The sequence below is a fragment of the Filicampus tigris genome, chromosome 1 (assembly GCF_054856515.1).
Source record: "Filicampus tigris isolate MCC_2025a chromosome 1, RoL_Ftig_1.0, whole genome shotgun sequence".
In the NCBI taxonomy this organism is placed as follows: domain Eukaryota; kingdom Metazoa; phylum Chordata; class Actinopteri; order Syngnathiformes; family Syngnathidae; genus Filicampus; species Filicampus tigris.
In genome coordinates, this window is record NC_141217.1 from 35,924,334 (window position 1) to 35,951,114 (window position 26,781).

Sequence of the window (26,781 nt, forward strand, 5' to 3'; positions counted from 1 at the left end):
TGTGAGCACAGTGAGAGGTCACTGAAGCACTGAATATTGCATTCATTTAAACAAATGTAACTCAGGAGAGCCAGGTACTGTATATATTATTTAATATTGTACACATTGTGCCACAAAGATTTTGTTTGTTGCCAAGTTAACCACACAAGCTGCTGGGTGAGAGGATGCACGATGTTATATAAACAATACACACATACATTTCGGCCTACTGCTAAAGGACCATCGCCACATTCAGAGTATTAAGACAAAATGGCCTTTTATAATAATAATAATAATAATTTATTATTATTAGGGGCATCTCTCGTTATAACTGTAAATACTGTATAATCAGCTCGACCCCAGTGAAGCATGATAGTGATCCACTTAATTGCACAGAAAGCCAGAGATTTGTCCAAGTCCAAATCTTTATGAAACCTTCAGTTAGTCTAAAGTTGTGTATTGTCACTCATTTGAAATAAGACCAGCTTGCTTTGAGTTCAACTCTGATCTTACTTGAATTCCCATAGCAGTAGGATAGTGCAAGCTGCATCACATGAAAATGACAAATCATCAACAGACTTCAGTGTCTAACTAAATCCCCAAAAAAGGTCATTGAAATAACTAAACTTGTAAAAGTACAATCATGGACTGAAAATTAACTCCTAAAAATCCAGCCTTGCTTTATTTTCATGTTCAAAGGAGAAATATTTTAAAAACAAACCAGTAAAACTAACTTGGGGGGGAAAAATATGGAACATTTAATTTAAAATACTGTTGCAAAACCATCCACGTGTTTTAGCGCCAATATATTATTCGTACTTTTTTTTCCTCATTTATGTATTATTGTTTCATCAGTTGCAAGATATTTCAGTCACCATTATAGCTATTTCTTTGTTAACAAAAGGTTACCAACCATTTTGTCATCATATTGGCTTTGATTTCTTCTGGTTTTGCGGTCCTTTTTTGGTTCAGCCTCAGTGCTAATGTAAACTTGACATATAGGCTAAATGGAGGAGCCTTTAGCATGAATGCCAGACACTCCCCAAGGAGTCTGGTGGCGAACGGCGCTAAATTGAAAGTATTAGAGTATGGATCACGTTTAAATTAGAGGTACAACACCATGACGGAATGTGAATTTGTAAGCGGTCAGGAAGGACAAACACTTCTCGTAAAGCATTACGGATCTAGTTAGCCTAGCCTTACTTATGACAGACTCCTGGATAACTGTTGAAAGTCTTTTTGCACTGTTATGATATTGATCAAGTTATATTTACTTTATGTGCACTGCTTCAACTTTTCCACCTTGAGGCAAAACATCACATTTGAGAACGCCGTGATTTTATCCGACCTCATTGAAACCTGATTCCCCATTTAGGATGCACATTTCTGTCGGTTACACCTGTGCAAGTGTTTCAGAGTGAGACAAACATCCTCTCGTCACCAAACCAGATCATACGTAATCACAGAGGCAGAATAACCGATTTTCCATAATCCACATTTCTACATAGTGAAGTGTCTTGTGTAGTCGTATTCTATTGTGGGAATGACAGCCTGGACAAACTTGAGAAAAATGAGAAGGTACCTGTAAACCAAAGTTAAGGGGGAAAAAAAAAAAAAAAAATCAAACATGCATTCATGGGTGGATCACAAAACATATCCAATTTTGACCACTTGATTTTTTTTGGGTGTAATGAAGAAAAAGAAAGGATACATATGCACTCCAAGTTCACCACCACCTTCAGCCACAGTCTCGATGATCTTTTTCATCACTTCAGCATGTCTAGAAAAAGAAAAAGGATAAATGTCCTCGGGTAAAGAAAGGCATTGAAGACATCCCCTACAGAAAAATACCTAATTAAGTGGAAATGATTTATAATTATATTTATTTATGTATATTATTTATAGTGGTGAACAACCACATTCACTATAATATCAAATCCATCCCATAATGAATTGCCTCGAAAAAAAAAAGTATTTCATTTCCAGGTTATTGATTCTCAACATGAGAAAAAAAAAAAACAGTTGTGGCACGAAATATATTTAAGTACACCAACACGGATGGACACACAGTGCTATGTTTTAATTAATACTTGCTACTACACGCAACTTAAAACAATGTGTCATTATGCGACAATAATGTATGCAATTTTGCTCACCGGCAGGGGTGGACGGAGCACATGGCGGGCGGAGGAAGGTTTGGATGGTTCTCAATGGTGACCGTCTTCTTCACGTGGTCCTGGCTGATGTCCTCGTACATTTGTTCCACAGTCAGAGGCTGCCTGTCCTGGAAGACGTCACCACAACTTGAACAAACCACAAACCTCAAGTTCCCGGGAATGACAAGTTGGACTGTACATCAGTGGTTGTCAAACAATTTTGGACCCCTTCCAGGGGAGAACATTTCATAACAGTTACTAATTAAACTAACGTGTACCCCTTAATGCCATTGGAATTAAAAAAAAAAAACAAAAAAAAAAAAAAAAACACTTGTGTTCCAGCTCATATTTAAAAAAAAATTAAAGCTGTAATGTTATTTTTTCGAAATGTATTTACAAACATAATTGCAATGAAGTTGGGACATTGTGTTAAACATAAAAACAGAATACAATATGATTTGCAAACCATGTTCAACCTATAGCTAATTGAATGTCAAAGAAAAGTTAATGTTCAAACTCACCAAATTTATTGTTTTTTAACTCATTCAATCCCAATTTGTATATGTCTTTTCACAGTCCAGCCATTCAATCTCAGGAACTTTTTTTCTACTTTTTTTCCCCCAAACGTTGTAGGGTAAAAGAGGGTCTGAAAAAGCCTCGTTACTAAATGAGTAAAATAACAAATAATCATTAACTTTGAATTTTATGTCTGCCACACCTTCCAAAAAATTGGGACAGGGTCATGTTTATTACCACTGTGTTGCATCATGTTTTCTTTTAACAACAATCCAATAAACGTTTGGCAACTGAGGACGTTTTTTTTTTTTTTTTTTTTACTAGCCACACTGTTGTAACACTTGCAGAATGTGGTCTGGCATTGTCTTGCTGAAAATAAGCAGGGGCGTCCATGAAAAAAATGTTGCTAGGATGGCAGCACGTTTCTCCAAAACCTGTATATACCTTTTCATCATTAAAGCTGCCTTCGCCGACGTGTAAGTTACTCGTGCCGCTGGCACTAACACAGCCCCATACCATCAAAGTTGCTGGCTTTTGAACTTTTGTGTCCGTAACGGACTTGGTTCTTTTCCTCTTCGGCCCTGAGAACACGACTTCCGCAATTTCCCAAAACAATTTGAAACGGGGACTCGTCAGACCACTTTTCCACTTTGCATCAGTCCATCTTAGATTAGCTCAGGCCCTGAGAAGCTGGCGGCGTTTCTGGACGTCATTGATAAACGGCTTTGCTTTGCAAAGTGGAGTTTTAAGTTGCACTTACGGACGTAGTGCTGAACCGTATTTACTGACATTGGTTGCTAATTACACAGGTTTTCTCAAATTCGCAGCCTCCGTCCCTGTTTTTTTTTGCATTGCTAAAATAGCAATTCTCACGGCCAAAAGACTTTGGCAACAAGCCACCAAAGAAACCAATTCACACACACGAAGAGGAATTGAAACTGTTGAGAAATGCAGTGCTATTAAGCAATAAATGGATAAGAGCTGGGATCTTTTAAAGTAAATGATGATGATGCAATACTGTACACTACAATGAGGTGTTGGATGACAGCAGCCGGGTACATACTTCATCATATCCAAACAGCCAGAGTCGAGGCGTCTGGTAGTATTTATCGTACGTGATGTAAAGGTCATATGTTCTTGTCTGAAGGATGGCGTCTTCGTTCCCGGGATCCGCTTTCGCTTTGGCTTGCACCATTTTACTGGTGTCCAGGGTTGCCTAGGGAGGAAACCGTGAGAGAAGACGGGTGCACCTTGGCTAGCGGAAGCTCACACTCACACACACACATACACACACACACGTTGAAATGGGCCAGCTTACCTCATCCGTTTCCAGTAAGCCGCTTTCCTCATATTCTGAAAGGAGCAAACAAGTGTAACGACTGTGCAGCCAGCCATGAGACCGAGCTCGCCGCACTTTCAAGTACCTTCCATATCTGCTGCCTCGCCATCTTCCTCGTCTTCACCATCGTCACAACATGCTGCAGATGTGCTATTCATATTCTTGTCCTTGAATCAAGTCAATACACAGCTCAAATATGGCTAGAGCACTAGGACGCTAAGCACATACTCACACCGGGCAATTTTGCCCTGCACTTGGGTCCACTTGACATCTCAAGGCCGGTGTGACTTTTTAGTGCGAGTCAGGTCCGGCGCAATTGGTCATGCATGCGCAACATATCGGACAAGCGTCATGCAGTGGTGGGAAGTCACCGATCGCAAATAGTTTGTTTCTGTATTTTAGATCTTAACAGGTAGATGCGGCGCGCAATTTATATGTCATGGTAAATACGATGCAGCGTCTTGAGACTGAGTGCTTAAAGTGAAATACCAAAGCTGGCCAGCGGGGGGCGGCAGCGGGCGGGACCAAGTATGGTTTGAACGGCCGAGTGTGAGTATGACCGACACGAGTTCCCGTGTGCATATTTAAAGTGCGGCGCCTCGCATGTGACGTGAAGGTTACGTTCTCGACTGGATGTCGCTGACGAGGGACGGGCTGGGACCACGTGGGTCGTTGAAATATGCAGACGGGAACTCAGTGACGGTTGGGCGATGCCCAGCTCTGATATTAACTGACAAATGGCTCAATACCAAACAACAACAAATACCTTGTTATTGTCCAGTGAAATTTCAGCAACAGCATCAGTGACACCCAATAAACCTAGAAAAAAAAAAAAAAAAAAATCAGAGCATTGTTACAAATGCCATACACTCCAGTACAGTGATTCACATTTGAATGTTCTCGATGTCGGCATTTGTTTTAAGTGAAAAGTGATCCTAATTTATGGACATTCTCGCCCTTTTATGCTCTCTTTGCTCCTGGTTCGCTGCAATCACGCCAACTTTTTTTTAATTTTTATTTTTACACTGTATGGTACGTGCAATTGAAATTTTCAAGCCCTAATCGAAAGTTATTCATTTACTACAAATGATGCTACTTTCGCCATCTATCTATGCCAGCGACGTATGTCATCAGTGCACAATGGATGACACACGAGGAGATGGCAGTCCTGCTCTATGTACCGGTTGAGCAACCCACCTTTAAAGGCAATTCAATAAAAAAAAAATAAATAAAAAAAAAAAAATGCTAACTTGGATTTTTTTTTTCATGGACAACATTTCAGGAAATATTTGTGAATATGATACTGGTTTTCCTTGAAGCTAACATTGCATATCATATAGCTTTGCTTAATAAATAAAAGCCAGTGCTGGGAAATGTTGCCATGCCTGCATTATGATAAGTGTCTACCCATCCCCCGTCTCCATCGTCCTCCTCGATGATGGCCTCCAACTCGTCTGAGTACTCCATCTGTTTACAACGCTTGTAACAGGGAACTGGAAAAAAAAAAAAAACACACCGAAAAAAAAAATTCCCACAATCAGAAAGGCATTTTTTAAAAATTTTTTTTATGTTACATCCAGTGCTGTGTGTTGTGCATACCCCGCATTCCTATTCAGCTACTGAACGGTAATGCTGGAGATGGAAACATTGTACTAACAATGCGCTTATTTAAATGTAGGAACAAAAATGTATTTATGGTAAATAATGATTGAAATGTATTGCAAGTTACAAGTCAAAAAGAGAAAATATAAGTTTAAAGGATCGTTCCTAAACCTTAAATGTAAAGATTTAAATACATCTGAACTGTAATCGGGCAGTATTTCTTTGTATAACACAAATATCACCGCTCTATATGATTCTCTCTCTAATTTACATTTAATTAATGAGCGAGTAAACTAGACTAAAAAGTTGTCAATATTTGGCTCAAACCTGCAAGACATTGTTGATGTGGATAGCAGGCCTAATATTTGGGATGTGTGGATAATTTATTTATTTATTTTTTTTATTTTTTTTAAGTAGTCCGTGAGCTAATTGATTTTGAGAAGACATTGCTCTTACCATTGCGTGTCAGGAGAAATTGTTTATCAGGGGGCAAATATGGCTTTACTTTCACTTCCTCCCCAGTGGCCCTGAGTGAAAATGAAAACAAAAATCAGCACTTTACTATACAACCATCTCATCGTACTCGGCGAATTACGACTACCACTCTCAGACGTCATACGGTGGTGTGCTGAGATGTGAACTGACGTCAACGAGCTGTCGTTCCCTCGATTTTGTGCCTCGACTTGCCAGCTCAACTCAAGCTAATAGACCTAAATGACTGTGCACACTTTGATGCTGAAAGCCTGACAAAGTTGCCGTTCCTACTGATCACTTATTTATAAAAAACAGTTTTGTGTTTTTTGGGGGGGGCGGGGAAGATTGATATTTCCCTTCATTTCAATGGAGAAAGTAGGTTTGAAATATTAGTCTTTTGCAGAGCTGGGCAGTCCGTCCAAGACGGACGTCCATTTTTGGGACGGAGGACAGGGGTGACGAGTTTTAAAAAAGGGACGGACTAAGCATGGGCAGAAGTGGATTTTAGTCCGGCCAAGCACACCGGCAAGTGACGCCAGCATGTCACTTGACTGTCCGCTGCTGGAGGAGTACATAGCTTTAGTTGTGCTAAAGCTAATGCAAACAAATATTGCCATCTTGGTAAAGTTCAACAGCTGTAAAAAACAAAAGAAAGCAAAAATATACCAGGTATAACAAGCTCCTTGCTCACGGTTCTCCAAGCCTGGTCTCTTTTTTTTCTTGTCCCGGTACTGGTAGCTGGCCGCGTCATATAGCTCGTTATGTCCACAAACCACAAAGATAATGTTTTCCTTCATTTTGCGCTCGCCACACAAGACCCGCCAAGTGTACAGGACGCTGTGTGTGACGCAGTACTCCCCGATACTGACTGGCTGCCGCGAGGCGAAGGGGGAAAAAAAAAAAAAAAAGTTTCCGGCGCTTTCGCTCCGCGTCCCACCGCTCCAAACAGCGAGCGAATCGGCAACATTGACATGTAAACAGTGACCGCTGTCAAATAAAGCAGTTACATTACAAGTCTCGACTGGCTCACTTCGTCTGATTACACACATACAACGTGGAATGGCGAGCGGTTTGTCAAACCGTTAACCCAGAAGTGGGCGCGCATTAGTAAATTAGCCAGCTAATGAGCTTTAAACAAACCTCTGGCGTTAGCATCCCTCCCGCGGCGGACACTTTTTTTTTTTTTTTTGGGTGCTTCGAGGCAGACGTAAGGACGGTACCGCTTTAAAAGGACGGACGACGATAATTTTTAGGAATAAGGACGGAGGACGGACCGGCAAAAAAAGGTCAAGTGCCCTGGCTCTTGTTTTTTGCAATATGAGCATCATCACAGAACAAATTAAACTCGTGCGCTAAGGCACAATCCTATTATGCAAACATGGCAATTTATTTGTCATTTGTCATATAAGTCTAAATAGATCATATAATCATGAAAAAAATAAGAGTGCCAAGCAAAATAGTTTCAGTTCGACAAATTGGGTTTCCCCAGAAGAGAATTGCACCGTTCTGTGAAATCTAACAAGAACGGCACAACGTATTGCACATTCCTGAGTCACGCTGGTAAACACTGCCTTATTCCTTCTCTTACAGTCACAGGATATACATTCACCCTGCTAGCAAGACACAATAACTTCATTTACACATATTTAAAAGCACAATTCATTTGGAAAGTAGTAGTAAAGACAAAAAAAATCCACTTAGTAATGAATGTCCAGCTCAATTTTATATGATCAACATTTTATACTTAAATTTAAACTGTGCACAGCAGCACACCATTTTGCTCTCTAGAAACAACTGTGAGATTTTAGTTTCCCCCCATAATTTTTGGTCCATGAGACGAAGTGACGTCAGAAGCACCGTCGTGATTTTGCCAGCTAAAACGACACACTTGAGTAGAACCGGGTTTGTCAAAAAGTGATCAATTAAAACGGCAACTGTCAGCATTAAAGTAGAGGGTGACTTTTTTTCAGTAATCCCACGGATCAGGGGAATCCTGTGGGATTCCCACGGGATGGGGCTCAATTTTACCTTTAATCACGGGATTGGGATAGAACAAGTTAAAAAAAAAATTAACGGGAGCAGATGGGAACAGGATTATCCAATAGGAAGAAAGAAAAAAAAACTTGGACAGATTCGCAGCCATTTTTAAATGTAGCTGACCTCCAAAATGGGAGCAGTAAAGGAGTGGGACACATTTCAAATGGGAGCAGGATGGGACAGGGTATTTTTTTGTTTTGTTTTATTTTGACTATGATCCAGGACTGGGACGGGACTGGATTTTTTCTGTGGGAGTGGGATGCGACAGGAGCGAAAATCCACTCCTGTGTCACCCTCTACATCAAAGCGTGCAGAGTCATTGAAGTCTACTGCCTTTGAAAAGTAATCCGACCGCTTTCGCCACCCTACATGGAGCGCTTGCTAGCTAGAGCTCGCTTGCTAGCGCTGGAGCCGCGTGCTAAATGCGGGCGACAGGTGCCTTACACTACGTTTCTTTAGCGCCCTTAACTGGGGATCGAACGTTGTTTCAGGGCGGCCGAGTGCTGTAGCTAAGTCGGTAGCAACAGTTTGTGGCACAATTTATTTTGAAGTTGGCCTTATTATCGCGTTGGCAGCCTTTTTTTTCTTTTTCATGTGGGTTCCCTGCATTAACATTGTACTCACAGGCATAGTCTGCCCTCTAGGGGTTGAACGCATGTACCATGGATTACGCCATAGGCCCATTTCACTGACGACTGACTGAAACACAGCTAGATTGTTTTGCATGTGAAATCTGGGAAAAGGAATGTATGGGGCGTAAGAAAAAGGTGGACAGCAATTTTGTTTTATTAACATTTAGTACATACCTTACCCAGTTACATGCGAAGTATGTCCTTGTCTGGGACATCTCTAGAGCATAAAAATCTCTCATTCTCCTTCCAAAATAACATTGAGTTATTTTGCAATTAATTATTTTAATTGATGAAATGTAAGTCCTTTAAAAGAACAAGGATGGCCAGAGGACGATTATTTTTATGACGGAGGGATGATGACGAAAAGCTGCCCAGGTCGTGGACGGAGGACGGAGCAGCAAAATAGTGTAAAGTGCCCAGCTGTGGCGGTTAGCTAGATTTCTTCTTGGCAGTCTGAACATAAATAAGTGGGTACTCGAGGAAGAATTTAAATTTCATTTAAATTTTTAGATTTTTTTATAAATTGAGGTACCCGAATTATTCAAGGATTCGTTTCAGCCTTAATTTGGAAGAAATTATACTGACCATTTCCAAGTGGGGCAGTGATGAACCAAGTGATCCCCAGCGGCTGCAAACTGACAAACAAAAAGAAAAATGCAACAGTCAGCATTGATTATACATGTAGGATCTTATTATTTTAGTGAGTACCAACCATTGCGCCACAGGAAATTACCACATTTCAACTAACTGGTCCAAATATGATTATTTAAGATTTATTATTAGATTATTATTATCATTGTGCTTTTCCTAGTGTAAAATGTGTGCCTTGGCTCAATAAATGTTGGGAAACACTCGAGCAGATAAAAGACAAAACAAAAGTCGGCATGTATGGATCAACCTCACCTCTTCTGGTGTGATGACTCCAGTTTCTTTAAATTTTGATTCCTGTGGAAATTTAGCAACAACAAATCAGTTTACAATTTTAATGAACCATAAACATATTTGGGTCGATGCAGAAAGAGTGTCCATTTGTTTCCATAATTGTCAGTGCCTGATTCAAATGATCAGGCTTGTTATCAGGCTTCTCAGATCTTGCTGAGGACCGGACTTTGGCACCCCTACCATTGGGTCTTAGTGTGCAACCAAATCAAGTGTGTAATATACAATGAGTTCAAATGAAATGCAGCATCCAGATTCTCCTGTGGCAGCATTTTGTGTCATCATGTGACTTTGAGGCAAATTTTGGCAGCACTATTTGCACATTATGCCTTGTGGCTCTGGTGCTGTATTCTGAAAATTTGAAACAAAAATCTTTCGCCGTTACAGAGATATTGCATAATGAAGTTAATAGACCATATAGCTTGATCACGATATTTTCCCTTTGACATAGGTAATTGCATTAAAAACCGGTGTGGGTGGGGCGATTTTAGTGAATTTCACATTTGCATATCTCTGGACTGGCTTGATCACATTTCATAAATGCAGGTATAATTTTATCTGTTCAATTGTGGCTCATTTGATGAAACCATAATTTAATCACTTTGAAAAAAATGTCTATGTCCCTACTTTAACATTATTTTTGGAAAAAACAACAACAACGGCAACTATGCTTGTAACAATTATTGCTCTTTTTACGGGTGAATATAAACATTACATGCTAGCCAACAAGCATCGAGGTAGCTTGTGAAGTACAATTAAGTTTACCTTGAGCACTGGCGTGAGAAACTCGGCCACTCCGAGAGCTGTTCCTTTTACCGTGTTAATGACGTTCTGCATCTTGGGGGCTCAAATAAAGGGATTCTCCCTAGAAGCATACAGAGAAACACGGAGCTAACTCGACATATAGTAGTTTCAGAACTGAGGGTGCAGCAGCAACATTCGTAAATCACATGACCACTCGGAACACTTCCGGGCATGACGGTCTCGCGAGATGATAGCGTTCACGAGCTGGTTGTCCAGCGTATCCGGCATATTGGATGTGTCAGATCTGCTCAGAAACCAATACAGTATACGTTAAGTTAATGGCAAATGTTTCCTATGTTCCGTGCATATTTTTCGGATAACTGTACTTTACTTGAGTATTTATTTTTCCAACGACTCTGTACTTTACTCCCTACCTTTGAAATCACATAAGTACCCTTTCTACTTTGTCAAAATTGACTCGTTGCTGTTTGCAAGCTCTATGGATGACAACACAACATTAATAACAAACATTTTTTTAAACGTTTTTTAACAACAGCATTTTTCAACAGAACCAGTGTTCTGATTCCTTCCTACCTGTCGAGACGTCCGACCAATGCCCTGTGCGCTTGCGCACGCATGCGCACAACACGGATAAATGTTTTTGTGGGAATTTTGTAACCTTTTTGTCCTGCCTGTTGTACGTTTGGTTAAAAGTGGTGAGTCGTTAGTATTTTGGTTTTTGTTGAGTCCTAGACTTCTTCATTGCCTCAAAAATACTTTTGGCGTGTGTTTTCCGACATAACTAAGCATTGCGTCCCTAATTAAGCATTGTTTTTTGGTGTAGTAGCTTTTGAGCATATAGTGTTGATCTGATGACCACATTCATTACGCAGCGTATGTATACCATACTCAATTGACAGGACGTTCTACCTGCTTTCGCCTCTGTCAAAGATTTTTTAAATTTCTACCTACCAGTCTGGAATCAAAACAAAACAAGCTGAAAGTGCACAGTAGTATTTTGGCTGTCAAATTAGCCAGTGTACGAATTTTACATTTTACATTTACATTTTACTTTTTTTTTTTTCATACAAAGGGTAGCACTATGTACATTTTTTAAAAATAGAGGGGAAAAATTGTACAGAGAAAAAATGTGCAGAGAAGTTTTTTTTATGTACAAAGTTATCAAAACTGGTATTGTATGTAAGGTCCAGAAATATTCTTTTTCATTTTGGACTTTTGTACTATTTATGAACCTTGTCTGTATTTTTTTTTTTTTTTAAACTTAATTGCTGGAGTTGAATCAGTACTTCCACATGAGTCTTATTCCATACAAGTATCTGTACTTTTACTTAGGTATAGAACATCTCCAAGTAGCAAATTATTTAGACATTTTTATTTTAATGCTCCACTTTTCCACATCCAATATGGTGGCTACGTCGACGTACTGTTTGGCGCTCAAGGCGGAATTTATGTAAGTGTAACGTCTATGAGCCTGACAGAGTCTACTAGTTAATGGCGTGTCTGCAGTATAAAACGCATGTATTTCATTTTATTCTAATCTTTTGTTGTATACGTATAAATCGAATCGCCTAAAGAACCTTAAGCGTCATATCGGGATTGCTAAATTAGCTGCTAATAGCAGGGCTTTGCGAGGTCACAGCATGTGGCGAAACACAGTCAAATTGTTTCTACGGCGATTCAAAGGACTTAATGTAAGAGCAAAAATCCGAGGATCATGCAGCAGAAGCGAGAAGAAGTGGGTCTTGCCCACGGGATTTGACACCGGTTTAAAGACTTTCAACAGCCTCGCCAAACGGAAAGAGCCTCTGATTCTGGCTCGAGAGGGAGTAGCCACTTGGTACTGCACATGTTCAATTGATAGAGTCCTCGCTTTACGACGGCCCCGACATGCGCTGTTGACCTTACAAAGAGAGTGGAAGAATACGCGGCACGAGAGGGTACGCTCAGTTACCGCCGTACTTACTGATTTGTTTCGTATTTGTGGCCTTAAGTGTAAGTGAAGTTGCTCTTAAGCTTTTCCCATTTAAATCCATCAATTTACACACTGGACTGGTCGCCAGCCAATTACAGGGGACAAAGGCTTATAGCCAATCATAAGTCACCTATTTCACATTCATACCTTTGGTCAATTTGAACTTAACATGCATGTTTTTGGAATGTGGGAGGAAGCCGGAGTTCCTGACGAAACCCCACGCAAGCATTGGAGAGAACATGAAAAGTACACACAGAGACAAACTTGGAACCTCAAAACTGTGAGGCAGACGTGCTATCCACTTCACTGTGCAGGTTTGATTCATTATAGGTTAATTTAGAACTGGAATTTAAACAGTTCTCTTAATAGTTTACATTTGGACATCATGAGACCAAGAAGACACTTAACAAGTGACAGTATTCAAACAGGATTTTGTTCGCAAGGTGATTACAGTTAACGGAAACAAAAAAAAAAAAATTAAAGCTAAAATTAAAAAACACTTTTTGTTAACAAAATAAAATAAAATAAAAAGGGGAGTGCTTTTAGAAATAAACAAGCTAATTTATTTATACAGTTAAATTAAAGTAACTATAATTATATTGAAAATGTCCTTCGTTTTTGTCTCTGTCAATTAATTTCATATAGGATCTTACAGGATTTATTATAAATGTATGCATTTCAATATAGTGTTTGGCTGTACAGAAGAAGGTACGTTGAACAGTCTTTCAGGAATTGTGGTCAGGTATGTATGTACTGGCACCAAAATCTGGCCCGGGAATATTTGTTGACGGGTCGGGAGGTGGGGCGGTAGGGTCCTTGGCGGCGGCGTTCAACATGCAATCGATCGGCCGTTCGGGAAACCCCCACATTTCCCAATGACCACTCTTAATTGTAGTTTAATTTACTTTATTACACAATACGTAGCATAGTTTTTTTGGTAAATGTTGCACTCAACAAATACATTAAAAAATTGCAAAAAACTGACAAGCCCACTCTAAAAACTTGCCTAAAACAAACTGAATTTAAAAACAACGTAAAAGTAATATGAAAACTATAATGTAAAATCCCAATTTATTAGAAATTCACTCTTATTCTCCAAGGAAAGTGGTTTCTGAGAATAGAATTAAAAGACGACGGCACGTTCCGATGTCAAATGTCAAGGTATTCCGTGGTAAACCGAGGACCCCCTGTATTTATAGCGACATGCTACTATGATCCCACTATACTTGTTTTTGTGCATCAGGTACAGCTGCGGGCCCACCGTGTACGACCACGCCCACTTGGGCCATGCATGGTAATAATGACGGCACACAATAAAGTGAATCAACTTTCAGCCCGATAGACTTTTGACCATCTTTTCTCTTCAAGTTCATACGTCAGGTTTGATATGCTGCAGAGAATCTTGTCCAGGTTATTCGGTATCACGGTAATCCACGCCATGGTCATCACAGACATTGACGACAAAATCATTCAAAGAGGTTGGCAGGTGAGACACCAGTTGCTATGACGACGGTATCTGCGAGCATTGTTGTCTGTATGATATTATAAGAAATGTTTTGTCTCTTTGTCCTAGGAGAACGTCTCGCCCATCATCATAGCCAGAATGTATGAAGAGGAATTTAAGAAGGATATGCTGTCATTGAAGGTGTGTGTGGCCGTCCGTGTTGGCTAGTTCCACCGGTATGTGGACAGTGCCAAAGATTTTATAAAATGACTGATTATCGTAATCCGTTCCAACAATATTTTAACATCATTTTAAGAAGAAAAAATCGCACTGTACAGTATGGCAATGTATAAAAACTAGTGCTGTCAAGCGATTAACATTTTTTAACGAATTGCAAAAGTTTCCATAATTGATGGCGATTAATCGCATTTTTCAACTCCATTTTTTTACGAAGCTTGGAACCAATATTCACTTGAGTAAAATCTTGGAATTAATGTGGGGGAAAAAAACAAAGTATATTTCGATCCAAAGACTGTTCTAATAGCTTTCTTTGATTCTTGAATACGATTTTTTTCCTGTAAAATACAGCAGTTGAGCAACCAAAAATGTACAATTAATATGGTATTTGAATTTGACTTTGCAAAGTGTGCAAAATATAATAATAATAATTTGGATTTCTCCAATGAGCCGTCGAGCAACTTTTTTTTAAGTAAAACTACGTAAAAGTCCATCTTTGCGACAGTGACTCTCCTCTAAATTTGGCTGCGCAGTGAGCAGAGGTCAGCTACAACAGGAAGTAAATAAAACTGAGTTAACAGAGTTCTTTTTTTAGCGCATTATCAAATTTCAAATTAATTTCCATCGTGAATGCTATAACTTTGACAGTCCTAATAAAAACACACAGTAGTAACAAAAAAACGGAAGCAAGAGGAATAATGTTAGCATTAGAAATTTGAATAGTATCAAAAATGTCTGACAAATGTTTTTAATATAAATGTGCCTTTAAAAAAATCTAGGTGATTCCTCCAGCAGCGTATGTAAGAGTGACTGAAAACGTACCCCAAATTGTGGCCTTCATTCAAAGGATCATCGAGAACAGAAATGCCTATCCCACAAAAGAAGGTGAGCACTTTGGCTGTTCCGCACGGCGTAGTTTGAACATCCCACAACAAATCATCAAAATCCACTAACTCATTTCACCTGCAGGTGATGTGTATTTTGATATCCAGTCCATCGGGGATAGATACGGCAAGTTTGGGGCAGCTGGAGATTCTCAAGAAGGAGTTGGTAAGAATTGGACAGGATATGTAAAGAAAAAAAAAAAAATTTAAAAACAAGTTCAAATCAAAAATAAGACCCACGAAAACTGTGACTATAAGCCATATATCCATTTACACTCGTCAACCACTTCATTATGTAACATTTTGAAGAGTTGCACAATTGCATCTACGGTTTTGGTTGCCTTACTTAGCTGCGCGAGAAGGCTAATATTACCAACACCTTTCATGCACTGTGGTTCTGCACCAATTGGATCTAAGACCACAATAATAAACCGGAGCGTAGTAAGATTCTAAGGAGATGTAGGAAGTAGTAGTTTCAATTTGTGGTATTTAAGTAGTGAGTCCTAAAATGCCACCAAATCTCGGATAATGAACATTTTCGTATTAGTACCTCTCTTTAGTCTCAGTCAGAGGTGTCAGAAGCACTTGTACTGTATTCTAAAAGTAGCAGTATGATTACTTGTTAGAAAAAAAAAAAAAAGAAGACTATTGGGAGGTCTGATTTTCATTTGCCTCCTTAAGTCACGGATCCAACTAAGGCTCAGGGGCCAGATCCGGCCCGCCACATCATTTTATGTGGCCCGCCAAGGCAAAGCATGTGCGTCAATTTCATGTTTCTTTGTCATATTGCAACCATTTTTTTATTGCCAACCCCCTTTTAAAATAATTTGAAAAGTAGTAGAATAAACCTTTTTTTTTTTTTTACTGGCTTCTGATTTCAAAACTAGTTATGCATCAATTTGTTGTGTGGTGTTGTTGTGATAATGTACAGTGATCACTTGTTTTCTGAGTTTGGTCATGTGACGTTCACAAGCCGAGTCCTGATTGGTCGTAACTAATGAGCGTTGAGCCCTGAGCAACTGTGATGTCATTTGCAGTCGACAGCAAGTTTCAAAATGGACGCACCCTGTGAGAGGGATAAAAATGGCCGTATTTTTCTGCTTATTTCACATTCCACTATTATTCAGAATGCCGTGTTTAGATTAATGGGGCCGCATAGAACATATTCACATTTTTGACATCATCTTTAAAACTGTTTTGTTGTTGTTGTTTTTTTTTACAGTCAATTATATTCATTCTTAAATCTTCAAAAACTTGCTGTCACTAAAGGGCAAAATGGTTTTGAAAGAAAGAGCTAAATAGCGTTGGCTCAGGATTTTATGCTATCAAAACGTGTTCACATTAGATTGCTAGTGGTAGTTTGTCAAATTTGTTAGTCGGAAACGGAATGCTGTTTAAAATGATTGTCAGACCGGCGTATAGGCGATTACTATGTAGTCCAGCCGGACAAAATGGCGGATAAACGTACGGCAGAAGCGTACCCCGGCTGTAGGCGGAAGGCGATTTAACGAACCGTGAATTTTTAGTAAAATGCCCAGCTCTGCTTTTAAATATGACTGCTAACAACCCTGCCGAATTTTTATAAGAAAAAAAAAAATCGAGTCTAAAAATAAATAGAAGAAAGAGGAAGTGGAATCTCGCGTTTGGTTTTGCAGGTAGCGCCAGTAAAAAAGATGCGAGGGATTTTGCACTGTGGAAGCGATCAAAACCTCAAGAACCCCACTGGGAATCTCCTTGGGGCCCAGGAAGACCAGGGTGGCATATCGAGTGTTCCACGATCGCAAGGTTTGCATCTCCAACGTTGCCGTGGCTCTGCGCCGCATTTGGTTGTCTCCGTAATCTGTGTTGTCACCTCTGTGGTGGGTTCAGCTCAGTGTTTGGGAGTCGGCTGGATATCCACTCGGGTGGCGTGGATCTGGCCTTCCCTCACCATGAGAATGAGGTGGCGCAGAGCGAAGCCTATCATCAGTGTGACCAATGGGCCAATTACTTCCTGCACTCAGGTAAGCCATGCACCAAACGGATCATAATAATAATCCAGAAAGTCAGGATCCAGCTATTTATAGAGGGATGGAGATTATTTCTAGCTGCTAGTTATATGACTGGTTTAAAAATGAAATGTCTCAACAATCCTTTTCTAATATTCACCCTTAGGACATTTACACCTCAAAGGCAGTGCAGAGAAAATGTCCAAATCTCTGAAGAACTACATCACCATTAAGGTAGCTCACCTTTAAAGCGGAAGTCAACCCAAGCATAATTTTTTCAAGAATATGTTCCCAGCAGGCCCACTCGTTGAAACACAGCATTCTGATTAATTTTGCGTTTGTGGAATATAAGTTTAGTAGCAAAATGCACTTGTTTTTAGCCATTACCGTTTAGCCGTTACAACGACCAATCACAGCTGACCTGTTTTCTGAATCCGAGCCGTGATTGGTCGTTGTGAGCAGTTGTGATGTCATTTTCAGTCGACAGAAGACAAAATGGCCGCCCCCGGAGATGGCTAAAAACGAGTGGATTAACACTTATTGCACAAACGCGATATTTATCAGAACGCCCTGTTTCAACTAGTGGGCTTGCATAAAACATATTCTTGAAAAAAAAAATGTTTGTGTTGACTTCCGCTTTAAACAAGACAAATGCTGATAGATGCCGTCACATGCCAAAATGCTAAAGCTGCCTAATACATACATTTGTTTTTTTTTCTTCATCATCAGGACTTCCTGCAGTCTCACTCTGCCAATGAGTTCCGTATGTTCTGCCTCTTGACCAAATACAGATCAGGTAGTGACAACTTTATAGAAAAGCCCCCCAGTCATCCTTTTGCAAATATCGAGCCCTGCCGAGGTGCGGCGAAAGGTGAAAACAGAAGACTATGATAATGTAAAATTGTCGATATTTAGTACCATCCAAAAGAATACTTGGCTAGCCAAGTACTAGCGTCGTGACCGACCTTACGTGCAGTAGTGTAGCAGAACTATTGCGTTCATCAAAAATAAGAGTTTTATTCCTAAATAGTACATTTACACGTACCGCATTATACGTACCGCAAAGACTCTCCATAACTTCCACCAACAACCCAGGCTAAATGTCGTTCCTCCCCGATACACAAAGCTTGTCTCGAATTCAAGGCGCAGCACTTCAACATCCTCTTACGTGCTTTTCATTTGTGCAGCTAAGTGACTGGTCTGTGATGTCTGCAGCTATAGACTACAGCGACAGCAGCATGTCGGAGGCTCGGGTCTCCCTGGCAAGCATCTCGACCTTCCACAATGACGCTCGGGCCTACGTCAAGGGCCAGCTGCAGTGTTTGCCGGTGCAAGACGCGTTGCTCTGGGAGAGGTTTGATCCCACTTTGGGTTATTTTCGGCCTGTTGAAGAGCTTCCCAAGCGCTAACGGGTGCCACCACACCATCGCCGTCTCCAGGTTAGCTCGGACGAAAGCAAACGTGATGGCAGCTCTGGCCGATGACTTCGACACCCCGAGAGCCGTGAACGCCATCATGGATTTGGTTTACCAGGGAAACTGCCAGCTGCAGCCTGTTTCCACGGTAACAAGCTCAGGCTCTTCATTCTCCCCCCCCCAGTATCGTCCTTTTTCACCACGGAGTGTTTTGACATCACAACGCATCATCTTATTGTGTTGGATCAGGCTGCAGGAGCAAGCAGAAGTCCAGCAGTGTTTGGTGCCATGATGGCTTATATAAGAGACACCTTGGACATGTTTGGTATCGACCCGCTGCATAACAAGGTCAGGATGGGTGTGGAACCTGCAAGTCGCAATTAATTCATACGCCGTCTTGTCTGCTGTAACACAGTGGTTCTCAAACGTGGCTCTGGTATTTATCCGTCATGGCTGTCTGACATGCGCTGCTTCCACTAACAACGTAGCCGCCTAGATTGAGGAACTAAGGGTTCCCTGGAACCCAAAAGTCTGAGAAACTGCTCTATAAAAAGGTTCGGTCCAGATCGCAAATGTTTTTTTTCTGTGTGCATCAGGTGGAGGCAACGAGCCAGTCGGGAAGCCTCCAGGCTGTGGTCGAGCAGCTGACTCAATTCCGAAGTGATGTCAGAGCGTTTGCTCTCGCCCGTCAGTCGGCAACTCCCGGGAAGCTCCAAGAAGCGCTTTATCCAGACAGAATCCCGCTCCTTAAAGCAAGTGACAAACTGAGAAAAAACCTGGCGCCTCTTGGGGTGCTTATAAAAGTGAGGATTAAGTATTTTACACGTTTGTATCATGAAGCATCAGACTGACATTCTGGTCTTGTGTTTTACGCAGGATCGAGGCGCCGCCTCCACGTGGGAGCTAACGAAAAGAGCGTCGGAAATTACAGGCAGCGCGAAACCTAGCATAGAGAAAACAGTTCTTGAATAAATGAATGAAAGTGATTACAGAAATAATTTTAATAGATGTTACGTCTTTTTTTTTTTTTTTTTTTTTAGTAGAGCAGTGTAATTGGTGTACCGGTCACTATATGTCGCTGGCATAGATAGATGAACAAAGATGCATTATTTGTAGTCAAATAATTTTCTGACAATTTCCCATAGCACACCTGGTGAGCTCTCACAGTAGTGGTTGGGACTCCCCCCTTTTTTTTTAGGGTTTGTTTGTATGACTTGGAGAAGATTTGGAAGGTCCATCGTTAGAAAGTTGAGATCCATGGCTGCATTCAGTGGAAACAATCCGAGGTTTGGCCGGTGTCTAATAAAGTCCTGCGTGAAGACGCGGGATGACTTGTGGACAATTATTCAGCAGCAAGTTACGTCATGTCCATCAGGCAGTGTTGCGGTTCACTGGTTTCAAATTGATCAGAGAATTACTGGCCTGGGCCAACTCTGTGATAGAAACTCGACCTCTTTGTTTGATGAACTGAGCCACTGCGTCCATTTCTGCTTGAGTGATGGAGATAAACTTGCCCCTGTCATCAATGACCCCTGGGGAAAAAATATACATTAAAAAACAAAGATTATTTCATGAATATAGATAACTAGCTACGCTCATTTGTCTGTAGCTTAAATATGCACAATAAATCCATTTTAAATTGGCTTCACATCAATTAGTTATTGAAAGTGGATGCAAAAAAGTTGACAACCCTCTAAAACTGGAGTTTTAAAAAGTCCAGCCCGTGGACCATTTGAGACAACAGGAACTGTCTTATGTTATTTAGTTGAAATGTTGGGCAAGACTGTGTGTTATATTTGTGTGATAATTTGTTCATGGAGAGTTGGTGTTTTGGAACAATATTTGATTAAAATAAGACATTTTCTTTACAATTGCAAGACGTATTGGCAATATCAAGTGCCGGTAGTTGCTATAGACGAGTACTCAAATGTAAGTACTTGTACTCCCAACAGAAGTGCTTTTGGTGCATAATGATTTCTAATCAACAGTACCGTCAAAGGTTTGGAATTCAAATGGTCTCAAGCACACAGAGACACAGGTGTCAAACTCTGGCTTTTGAGGGCCACTGTCCTGCATGTTTTAGATGTTTCCCACCTGATTCACAAAATTTCAGGAAATGTAATTTCTCACAGGTTGTCTAAAACATAAAACTTTCAGAGCTGTTTTTTTTTTTTCATTTAGAAGCAAAAAGGAGTCGAAGTATCCGTACCCTCAGATTTGCAATGAATATTTCATTGAAAGTTGAATATTCATTGTAGCCCATATATATATATATATTGTATATATATTCATTCATATTTCAATGAATAATATATTATTCATTGGAAATATGAATATTCATTCAGGTCTGAGTGTATGAATACTTTGACTCCTTATTGCTGCTCAACAAAAAAAATACACCTGAAACTTTTCTATGTTTTGGAGAAGGAAGGTTCAAAGGAATCAAGAGATGGGAAAAGTAGGCATTCTGTACTTGAGTAGAAGTGCAATTACTTCTCTGGAAATTGACTTTGGTAAAAGTACTTATTCAAATACTCAAGTAAAAGTAAAAAAAAAAAGTACAGGCTCTGAAATGTACTTTGTGAGTAAAATTAAAAAGTGTTTTTACCGGATGTTTCCTCTTCATGTCATAATTTGAAGGCTATTAAATTTATAAGGTTGTCACTTAACCCACCATGCAGATAGACCCCCCCCCTCCCTCTTGAAATCAAGTTTTTATTAATGAACTGCTGTTTCACTCATACAGTATAAAATTAACATCATTAACCAGGGCCAAGCTAACAAAAGGGTAATCATTTTTATCTGTTTTCTCAGATAAGGCCATGGCTGGGCGTCAGCCAGCTGCTGGCGCTGGCTCGTTCTGAGACGAGCCCATATTGTTGACAGTTTCGACGTCGCCGATCGTTTGACTTCTTTTCACCTTCCAATTAAATTATCTTCTATAGCCGGTAGCAGAGCGTCTTCTCGGGTGTCATGTCATAGCTTGAGATGGAGCCACTCACAAGCTGGGATGTCCGGGACCGGCTGTAACCCTTCATATGATTGGCGGCGCCACGAACATTCGTCTAATTTCTTTTTTTAAATCGACATGCAAAACAAAAGTAACGACCCTGTTTTGAAAATTGTATCGCGTAAAAACTACAGATAATGGCGATAAAATGTAACTGATAAAAGTAAAAAGTATCCTAAAAAATAAAAAAATACTAGAAAAAACTACTTAAGTACAGTAATGAACTATTTGTACTTCTTTTTTTTTTAAACCACTAAACAATACCAAATAAACAACAATAATTGGCTAATACACAGTCATTTGGAAAAATGCTAAATAAAAACATTATCCGATTATTTGATTAATCGATGGGAGTAATGAACTCTAAAAATAATTTGACAGTGACAGCTATAGATAATGTTAGTGAAAGTTAGCAAAGCCCTGGTTGACACAAACCTGTAAGGGAGCCTTCCGCTAGCAGGTCCTGCAGTCTGGCAATAGCATCCTTGGTTCTCATTCCAAAATGAGAGCCCAAGTCCTCCAGCAGAACAACTTTCGAGCTCTGGTGGGGGGGTAGAATGCAGCGTTTAACACAAACGCACTTCAGCTTGATTTTTCTGGAGAGAAAAACAAATTGGGAGTGTGTGACCTCACCTCTATGTAATCGATGAATTCTTGGAGCAGGTTACGTGACTGAAAGGCAAATGTTCAAGATTTGAATAGCCGCCAAAGATGTTGGGTTTGCAGTCATACGAGAAGTGAGCCGACCTGGTCTTCAGTGAGCTGCTCCTGCTCGCCCTGGTCTTCTACAACAAAGGAAGCTTTGAGCCGGAGGTACTCCTCCTCCTCCCGTTTCTCCTTCTCCTCTTTGGCTCGACGCTCGTCCTCTTCCTGACGCAAGAGCAACGAACGGGTAAAAGTCGTCGGCCCACCTGCACGCATGGGGGAGGAAAAGGAATTGGGGAAAATAAAAAGAGACCTGTTGCTTTTCCAGTAGGCGTTCTTTCTCCTCCTCCTGCCGTCTCTCCTCATCTCTGAGCTCCTGCATCTTCTTCCTTTCTTCACGTTCCTCGAGCTCAGCCTGAAAAGTAGAGTTTTTAAACCATCAGAGTAGTAACAGTGGACAACTAATACTTTAAAGCGGAAGTCAACCCAAACATTTTTTTCAAGAGTATGTTCCCAGCAGGCCCGCTAGTTGAAACACGGCATTCTGATTAATTTTTCGTTTGTGGAATATAAATTCAGCAGCAAAATGCACTCCTTTTTAGCCATCTCTGGGGGCGGCCATTTTGTCTTCTGTCGACTGAAAATGACATCACAACTGCTCACAACCACCAATCACGGCTGACCTGTTTTCTGAATTTGAGCCGTGATTGGCTGTGAGCAATTGTGATGTCATTTTCAGTCAACAGAAGACAAAATGGCCGCCCCCAGCGATGGCTAAAAACGAGTGGATTAACACTCATTCCACAAACGCAATATTTTTGTGTTGTTTCAACTAGTGGGCTTGCATAGAACATATTCTTGGAAAAAAAAGTTTGCGTTGACTTCCGCTTTAAGTTCGTTTCTTTGTTTGTTCGTTCAAGTTTGCCATGTGATTGTGGATATTTTAGGCCAGGGGTTCTCAACCTTTTTTCATTGATGTACCCCCTGTGAAATATTTTTTTCAACCAAGTGCCCCCTTACTAGCGCGACAACACTGTCAACACTGTCGACTGCTTGGTCTTCTTGACCACTTGATGGCGCCATAGACTAAATGAAGCACCACGAAGCTTTGAACCATGAGCGAACCAATTGGCTGGAATACTTCGATGCTTCGTGAAGCTTCATTTCGCCTACACAGAACACATTTTGTGCATCTTGAAAGATCAATCCAAATGTTTTAAAAGGGCTGACAATATGGGGGGGTCTCTGCTTTCAAAACAGCTGCAATCCAGTTTTTTTTTTTTGCTTTATTTCGAACATATAAGAAAATAATAAATTTTTAAAAAATTTAAAAAAAAAAAAGGAGTGTCATTTAAGTGCATACAAAAAAGGCAGACATACATTACATGTTCGAAAAGAAGTAAGAAGCAGTATATATATACTATTATATTCCTACCCCTTTTATCTCCATTTCATCAACAAGATATTACAATACTTTCCAATCTTTCCTTTCCTATTAGCTATGGCTTTTGCCGTCATTTTGTGGCATCACAAAAAGAACAGGAAAAACCCAGCCTGCCAAGAATAATGATTTTTTTTTTTTTCAGCAAACCGATGAGGAGAGGTTCCACAGAAAAGAACACTAACAGGTGAATTTGGTGGGTGTCCTTTGTATTCTGGGCCTCTCACCTCTCGCTGGGCTTTCTTGGCCTGTTTCTCTTCCAGCTTCCTTTGCTTTTTGGCTCCAATTTTTGCAGTTGGCTGGAAGCTCTGCTCTTCTGCCTCATCATCATCATCATCTTCCTCATGCTGCTGCTGCTGCTGCACTCGCTCTTCTTCTGAAATGAACAAAGTTTTTGTTCCTTGTTTTCATATGTTTTCGTTTTGGACGGCAGGATCAAGGAATTTAAAAAAAAGTTTTGTAGAGGGGTGGGGAAGTTACCACGGATAACACATTATATGCTCCTGAATTGAATTTATTTGAAAAAAATAATAAAAATACACTATACACTTTTGTTAACATTGCAAGGTTTGGGGTATTTTTCTACATGTTGCCTGATTCCTCAGTGAATAAATGAGTCATCAACTACACTGGCTCAAACATCCGTTTACCAAGATCCGCTGCCTCTCTCTGTGTTCTTCTGTTGGCCATGGCCCCTGCAAGATTTCTCCTCCTACGCGGCATGCCTGCTCCTCGCTCCTCCACGGCAGGCCGTTGGCGGACGCCCGCCGCTCGGACAACAGCTCGCTCATGCTCTCTGTCAGCTGTACATAAGAGTTGGCCCATAACGATGAATAAAAGAAAAAAATGTTACCTCGATTCTTAATCCTTTTCATCATGGATTAGATTTACATCACATATTACAGTAATAAAGATGACTTGAGGCAAATAGGTCAAACAAAATGCTGTACTGTGTTAACAAGTTTGATGCAGCGTTGTGACATTAAACTACAATGATGATGATAAATAAAGATGTAGAAGATGACTTAAGAGAATTGTTTGATGGCGTTGGGAAAAAAAGATTTGTGGCAAATGTTGCGTCTTGTGCCAGCACTGATTTTCGCAAATTGTGTCGTAGTGTAGTCTGAATAAACACATAAGTAAGGTGTTTTGACAGCATAAAAGTTGCTCCAAGTTATCAAAACAGGTACTGCATGATTGACAGTCATGTTTTTACGGTATTACTTAAGTATATTTAAGGGTGTGTAGTATTTACTTATTTAGGTATGTGACAATTGAGACTCGTTTCTGCCATTTTTCGTGACGCCATTTTTGTGTGATCACGTCGCGCAGGTCTGTTTTGCGCTCCTGTCGGGAAGAATTTGCTCTGGCTTGTTAAAGATGTGTTTTCCGCTTCTATTTGTAGGTATGATGTACAGTGGATTCTCATCTGTTGCCTCGCTTTCAATTTGATGATTTTCATTCTGCTTAGGTTATATTCTACGATTGCAACATTAATCAGAATGCTGTACACTAGTGGGGGTGCATAGAATATTATGTATATAAATAGTTTTTAAGATATTTGGCGGTTGACTTAACTATAAATATGATTACTCATTTTGTGAAGTCAATTATTTTTTTAAAAAACTGCTCACAGGCCATTGCCTTGTTTTGAATATGAAACATGACAACATTTTTGCCCGCTTTTTGAATTTTTAAAAAATGTCCCAATGACCTTAATTCTAAACATATCGCCAAAATTTGAACACATTTATGTTCCTTTATTCCAACACTTTCTGGTGACATTATTTAAAAGTAAAAAGATTTAAATGTTATTGTCGTGTACCTAATGTATTACTTTTGAGTGCATGCGTCGGGTAAATACTTATATTTTTCCCTTTGTGTAATATTAGGCAAGCACCTGTAATTTAGGTTATGTAGTGAGTGAGTGAGTCTACATGCTGTTGACATTGTTTTGCTGCTGACGTCGATTGCCTTATGTTCGTAACGACAACATAAATTGTAGATTAAAAGTACACATGTCCCGGCGTCTTCTGTTTAAACGTGTCGAAGGCTTAGCGGCACAAAACGTCAAACAAATCTTGTGCTGAGTTATGCTAATGGTTAGCTCGTTGGTTAGCTCCAATTTACCTTGCTGCGTCCTATTCCGCAACTTCACAGCAAACAACAGCAGCACGGCGAGGATAGCAGCAGCTATCAAGTACAATACGATATCCATGACCGTTTCACACACACGTTTAACGTGTTAACTAACTTGTATCATAAATATGTGTGCATGAGAATCCTCATGAGGCTTTTGATACGTCAACAGCTGAGCTGTTTTTCTACTTCGTTGTCGTTTTACTGTTGCTCATTTAACACTTTGGAGCTCGTAACTACCCCCTATTGGTTTGGAGTACGAACACAGTTTGTCCCATGATTAGAGCCCATGCACGGAGCGTCATTGCTGACGTTGCTAATATGGGTAGCCGCCATATTGGGAGCGCACTGGAGGCAACGTGACTACCATAAACTACCTGCCGTCTTGAGCGAGAGCATGTTCCGTACATTTTCATGGCGGTAAGTTAAAAATAAAGTTTAGAATCCTCTTGCTTTCTCTCTTTTACTCACATACGTGCATCCACTCAGTGAGTGAGGTAAAAAGAAAGAAGGAATGATCAACATGAAGAGTTAAAAGGGAAACAAGTACGTTCGTTTATGCATCTTAAGTGGACGGTTCACAAGTAAACACACAAGCACGTACCTTAGTCAAAATGACGGTGTTGTTATTGTTCGCCACCTTCATTATCTGCAGGTCCTGCACCTACCCGTTTGTAAATTGCACATGAGAGGCTACAGATTTATCATTTTTAAATTGCTCCGAAGTGTGTAGCACTCACACCACACACAAGGTAAGCGAAAATATCCGGCGCACACAAAGGAGGAAGTACGGTAGGTCCGTTTCGTAGCTCCTCTCAGTATTGGGAATTCTGTAGAGATCCAAAACATTTATAATGTCTATTTTTGCAAGACATCAGTCTCTGGCTTCACTGTCTAATTTGTCCTTGTTAAGCCCCGCCAATTTCTTGCATTTTAACATGTTTTTGAATCGACAAATTCACATTCTTTAATGTACGCACATTCACCGTAGCGCCTAACATGGCGAATGACGACGTCGTGATGACGCGGTGCACGGGCTGTAATTGTAATACAATATAATACAATACAATACAATTGTATTTATATAGCGCATTTCATAACAGCTCGAGCTGGAACAAAGCACTTTACAAAACAACAAACAATAAACAATAAAAAGGCCATATAAAT

The 26,781-nt window shown here is 40.2% G+C and overlaps 3 protein-coding genes across 8 annotated transcripts; 1 reads left to right on the top strand and 2 right to left on the bottom strand.

Moving 5' to 3' along the window:
• Positions 1-75: 75 nt before the first annotated feature.
• Positions 76-12,509, bottom strand: atg3 (autophagy related 3). Of its 2 annotated transcripts, XM_086036936.1 has the most exons (13): positions 12,403-12,509; positions 10,440-10,539; positions 9,639-9,680; positions 9,321-9,370; positions 6,049-6,119; positions 5,376-5,483; positions 4,757-4,809; positions 4,076-4,157; positions 3,970-4,004; positions 3,715-3,867; positions 2,136-2,263; positions 1,691-1,759; positions 76-1,561 (listed from the first exon to the last, which is right to left on the bottom strand). In XM_086036936.1, exons 2-13 carry the CDS (start codon positions 10,509-10,511, stop codon positions 1,480-1,482), a joined length of 945 nt encoding a protein of 314 aa, XP_085893062.1. In that variant the 5' UTR covers positions 10,512-10,539; positions 12,403-12,509; the 3' UTR covers positions 76-1,479. The 2 variants fall into 2 exon arrangements, with proteins under 2 accessions (XP_085893062.1, XP_085893060.1); XM_086036934.1 differs by lacking the exon at positions 12,403-12,509 and having other exon boundaries at positions 10,440-10,661.
• Positions 11,014-19,560, top strand: cars2 (cysteinyl-tRNA synthetase 2, mitochondrial). 4 transcript variants are annotated; one of them, XM_086036931.1, is made up of 15 exons: positions 11,014-11,134; positions 13,655-13,705; positions 13,780-13,897; positions 13,985-14,056; positions 14,872-14,977; positions 15,062-15,142; positions 16,632-16,761; positions 16,846-16,979; positions 17,131-17,198; positions 17,694-17,760; positions 18,180-18,318; positions 18,404-18,527; positions 18,629-18,727; positions 18,976-19,182; positions 19,256-19,560. In XM_086036931.1, exons 3-15 carry the CDS (start codon positions 13,799-13,801, stop codon positions 19,349-19,351), a joined length of 1,422 nt encoding a protein of 473 aa, XP_085893057.1. In that variant the 5' UTR covers positions 11,014-11,134; positions 13,655-13,705; positions 13,780-13,798; the 3' UTR covers positions 19,352-19,560. The 4 variants fall into 4 exon arrangements, with proteins under 4 accessions (XP_085893057.1, XP_085893056.1, XP_085893055.1 ...); XM_086036930.1 differs by lacking the exon at positions 11,014-11,134 and adding an exon at positions 11,807-11,889; XM_086036929.1 differs by lacking the exon at positions 11,014-11,134 and adding an exon at positions 11,904-12,276.
• ddrgk1 (DDRGK domain containing 1) lies at positions 19,363-25,814 on the bottom strand. Of its 2 annotated transcripts, none has more exons than XM_086036938.1 (8): positions 25,606-25,814; positions 24,126-24,278; positions 23,703-23,848; positions 22,348-22,449; positions 22,137-22,259; positions 22,023-22,061; positions 21,825-21,930; positions 19,363-19,911 (listed from the first exon to the last, which is right to left on the bottom strand). In XM_086036938.1, the coding sequence occupies exons 1-8, from the start codon at positions 25,691-25,693 to the stop codon at positions 19,751-19,753; spliced, it is 918 nt and encodes a 305-aa protein (XP_085893064.1). In that variant the 5' UTR covers positions 25,694-25,814; the 3' UTR covers positions 19,363-19,750. The 2 variants fall into 2 exon arrangements, with proteins under 2 accessions (XP_085893064.1, XP_085893063.1); XM_086036937.1 differs by having other exon boundaries at positions 23,703-23,851; positions 25,606-25,812.
• Positions 25,815-26,781: the final 967 nt, after the last annotated feature.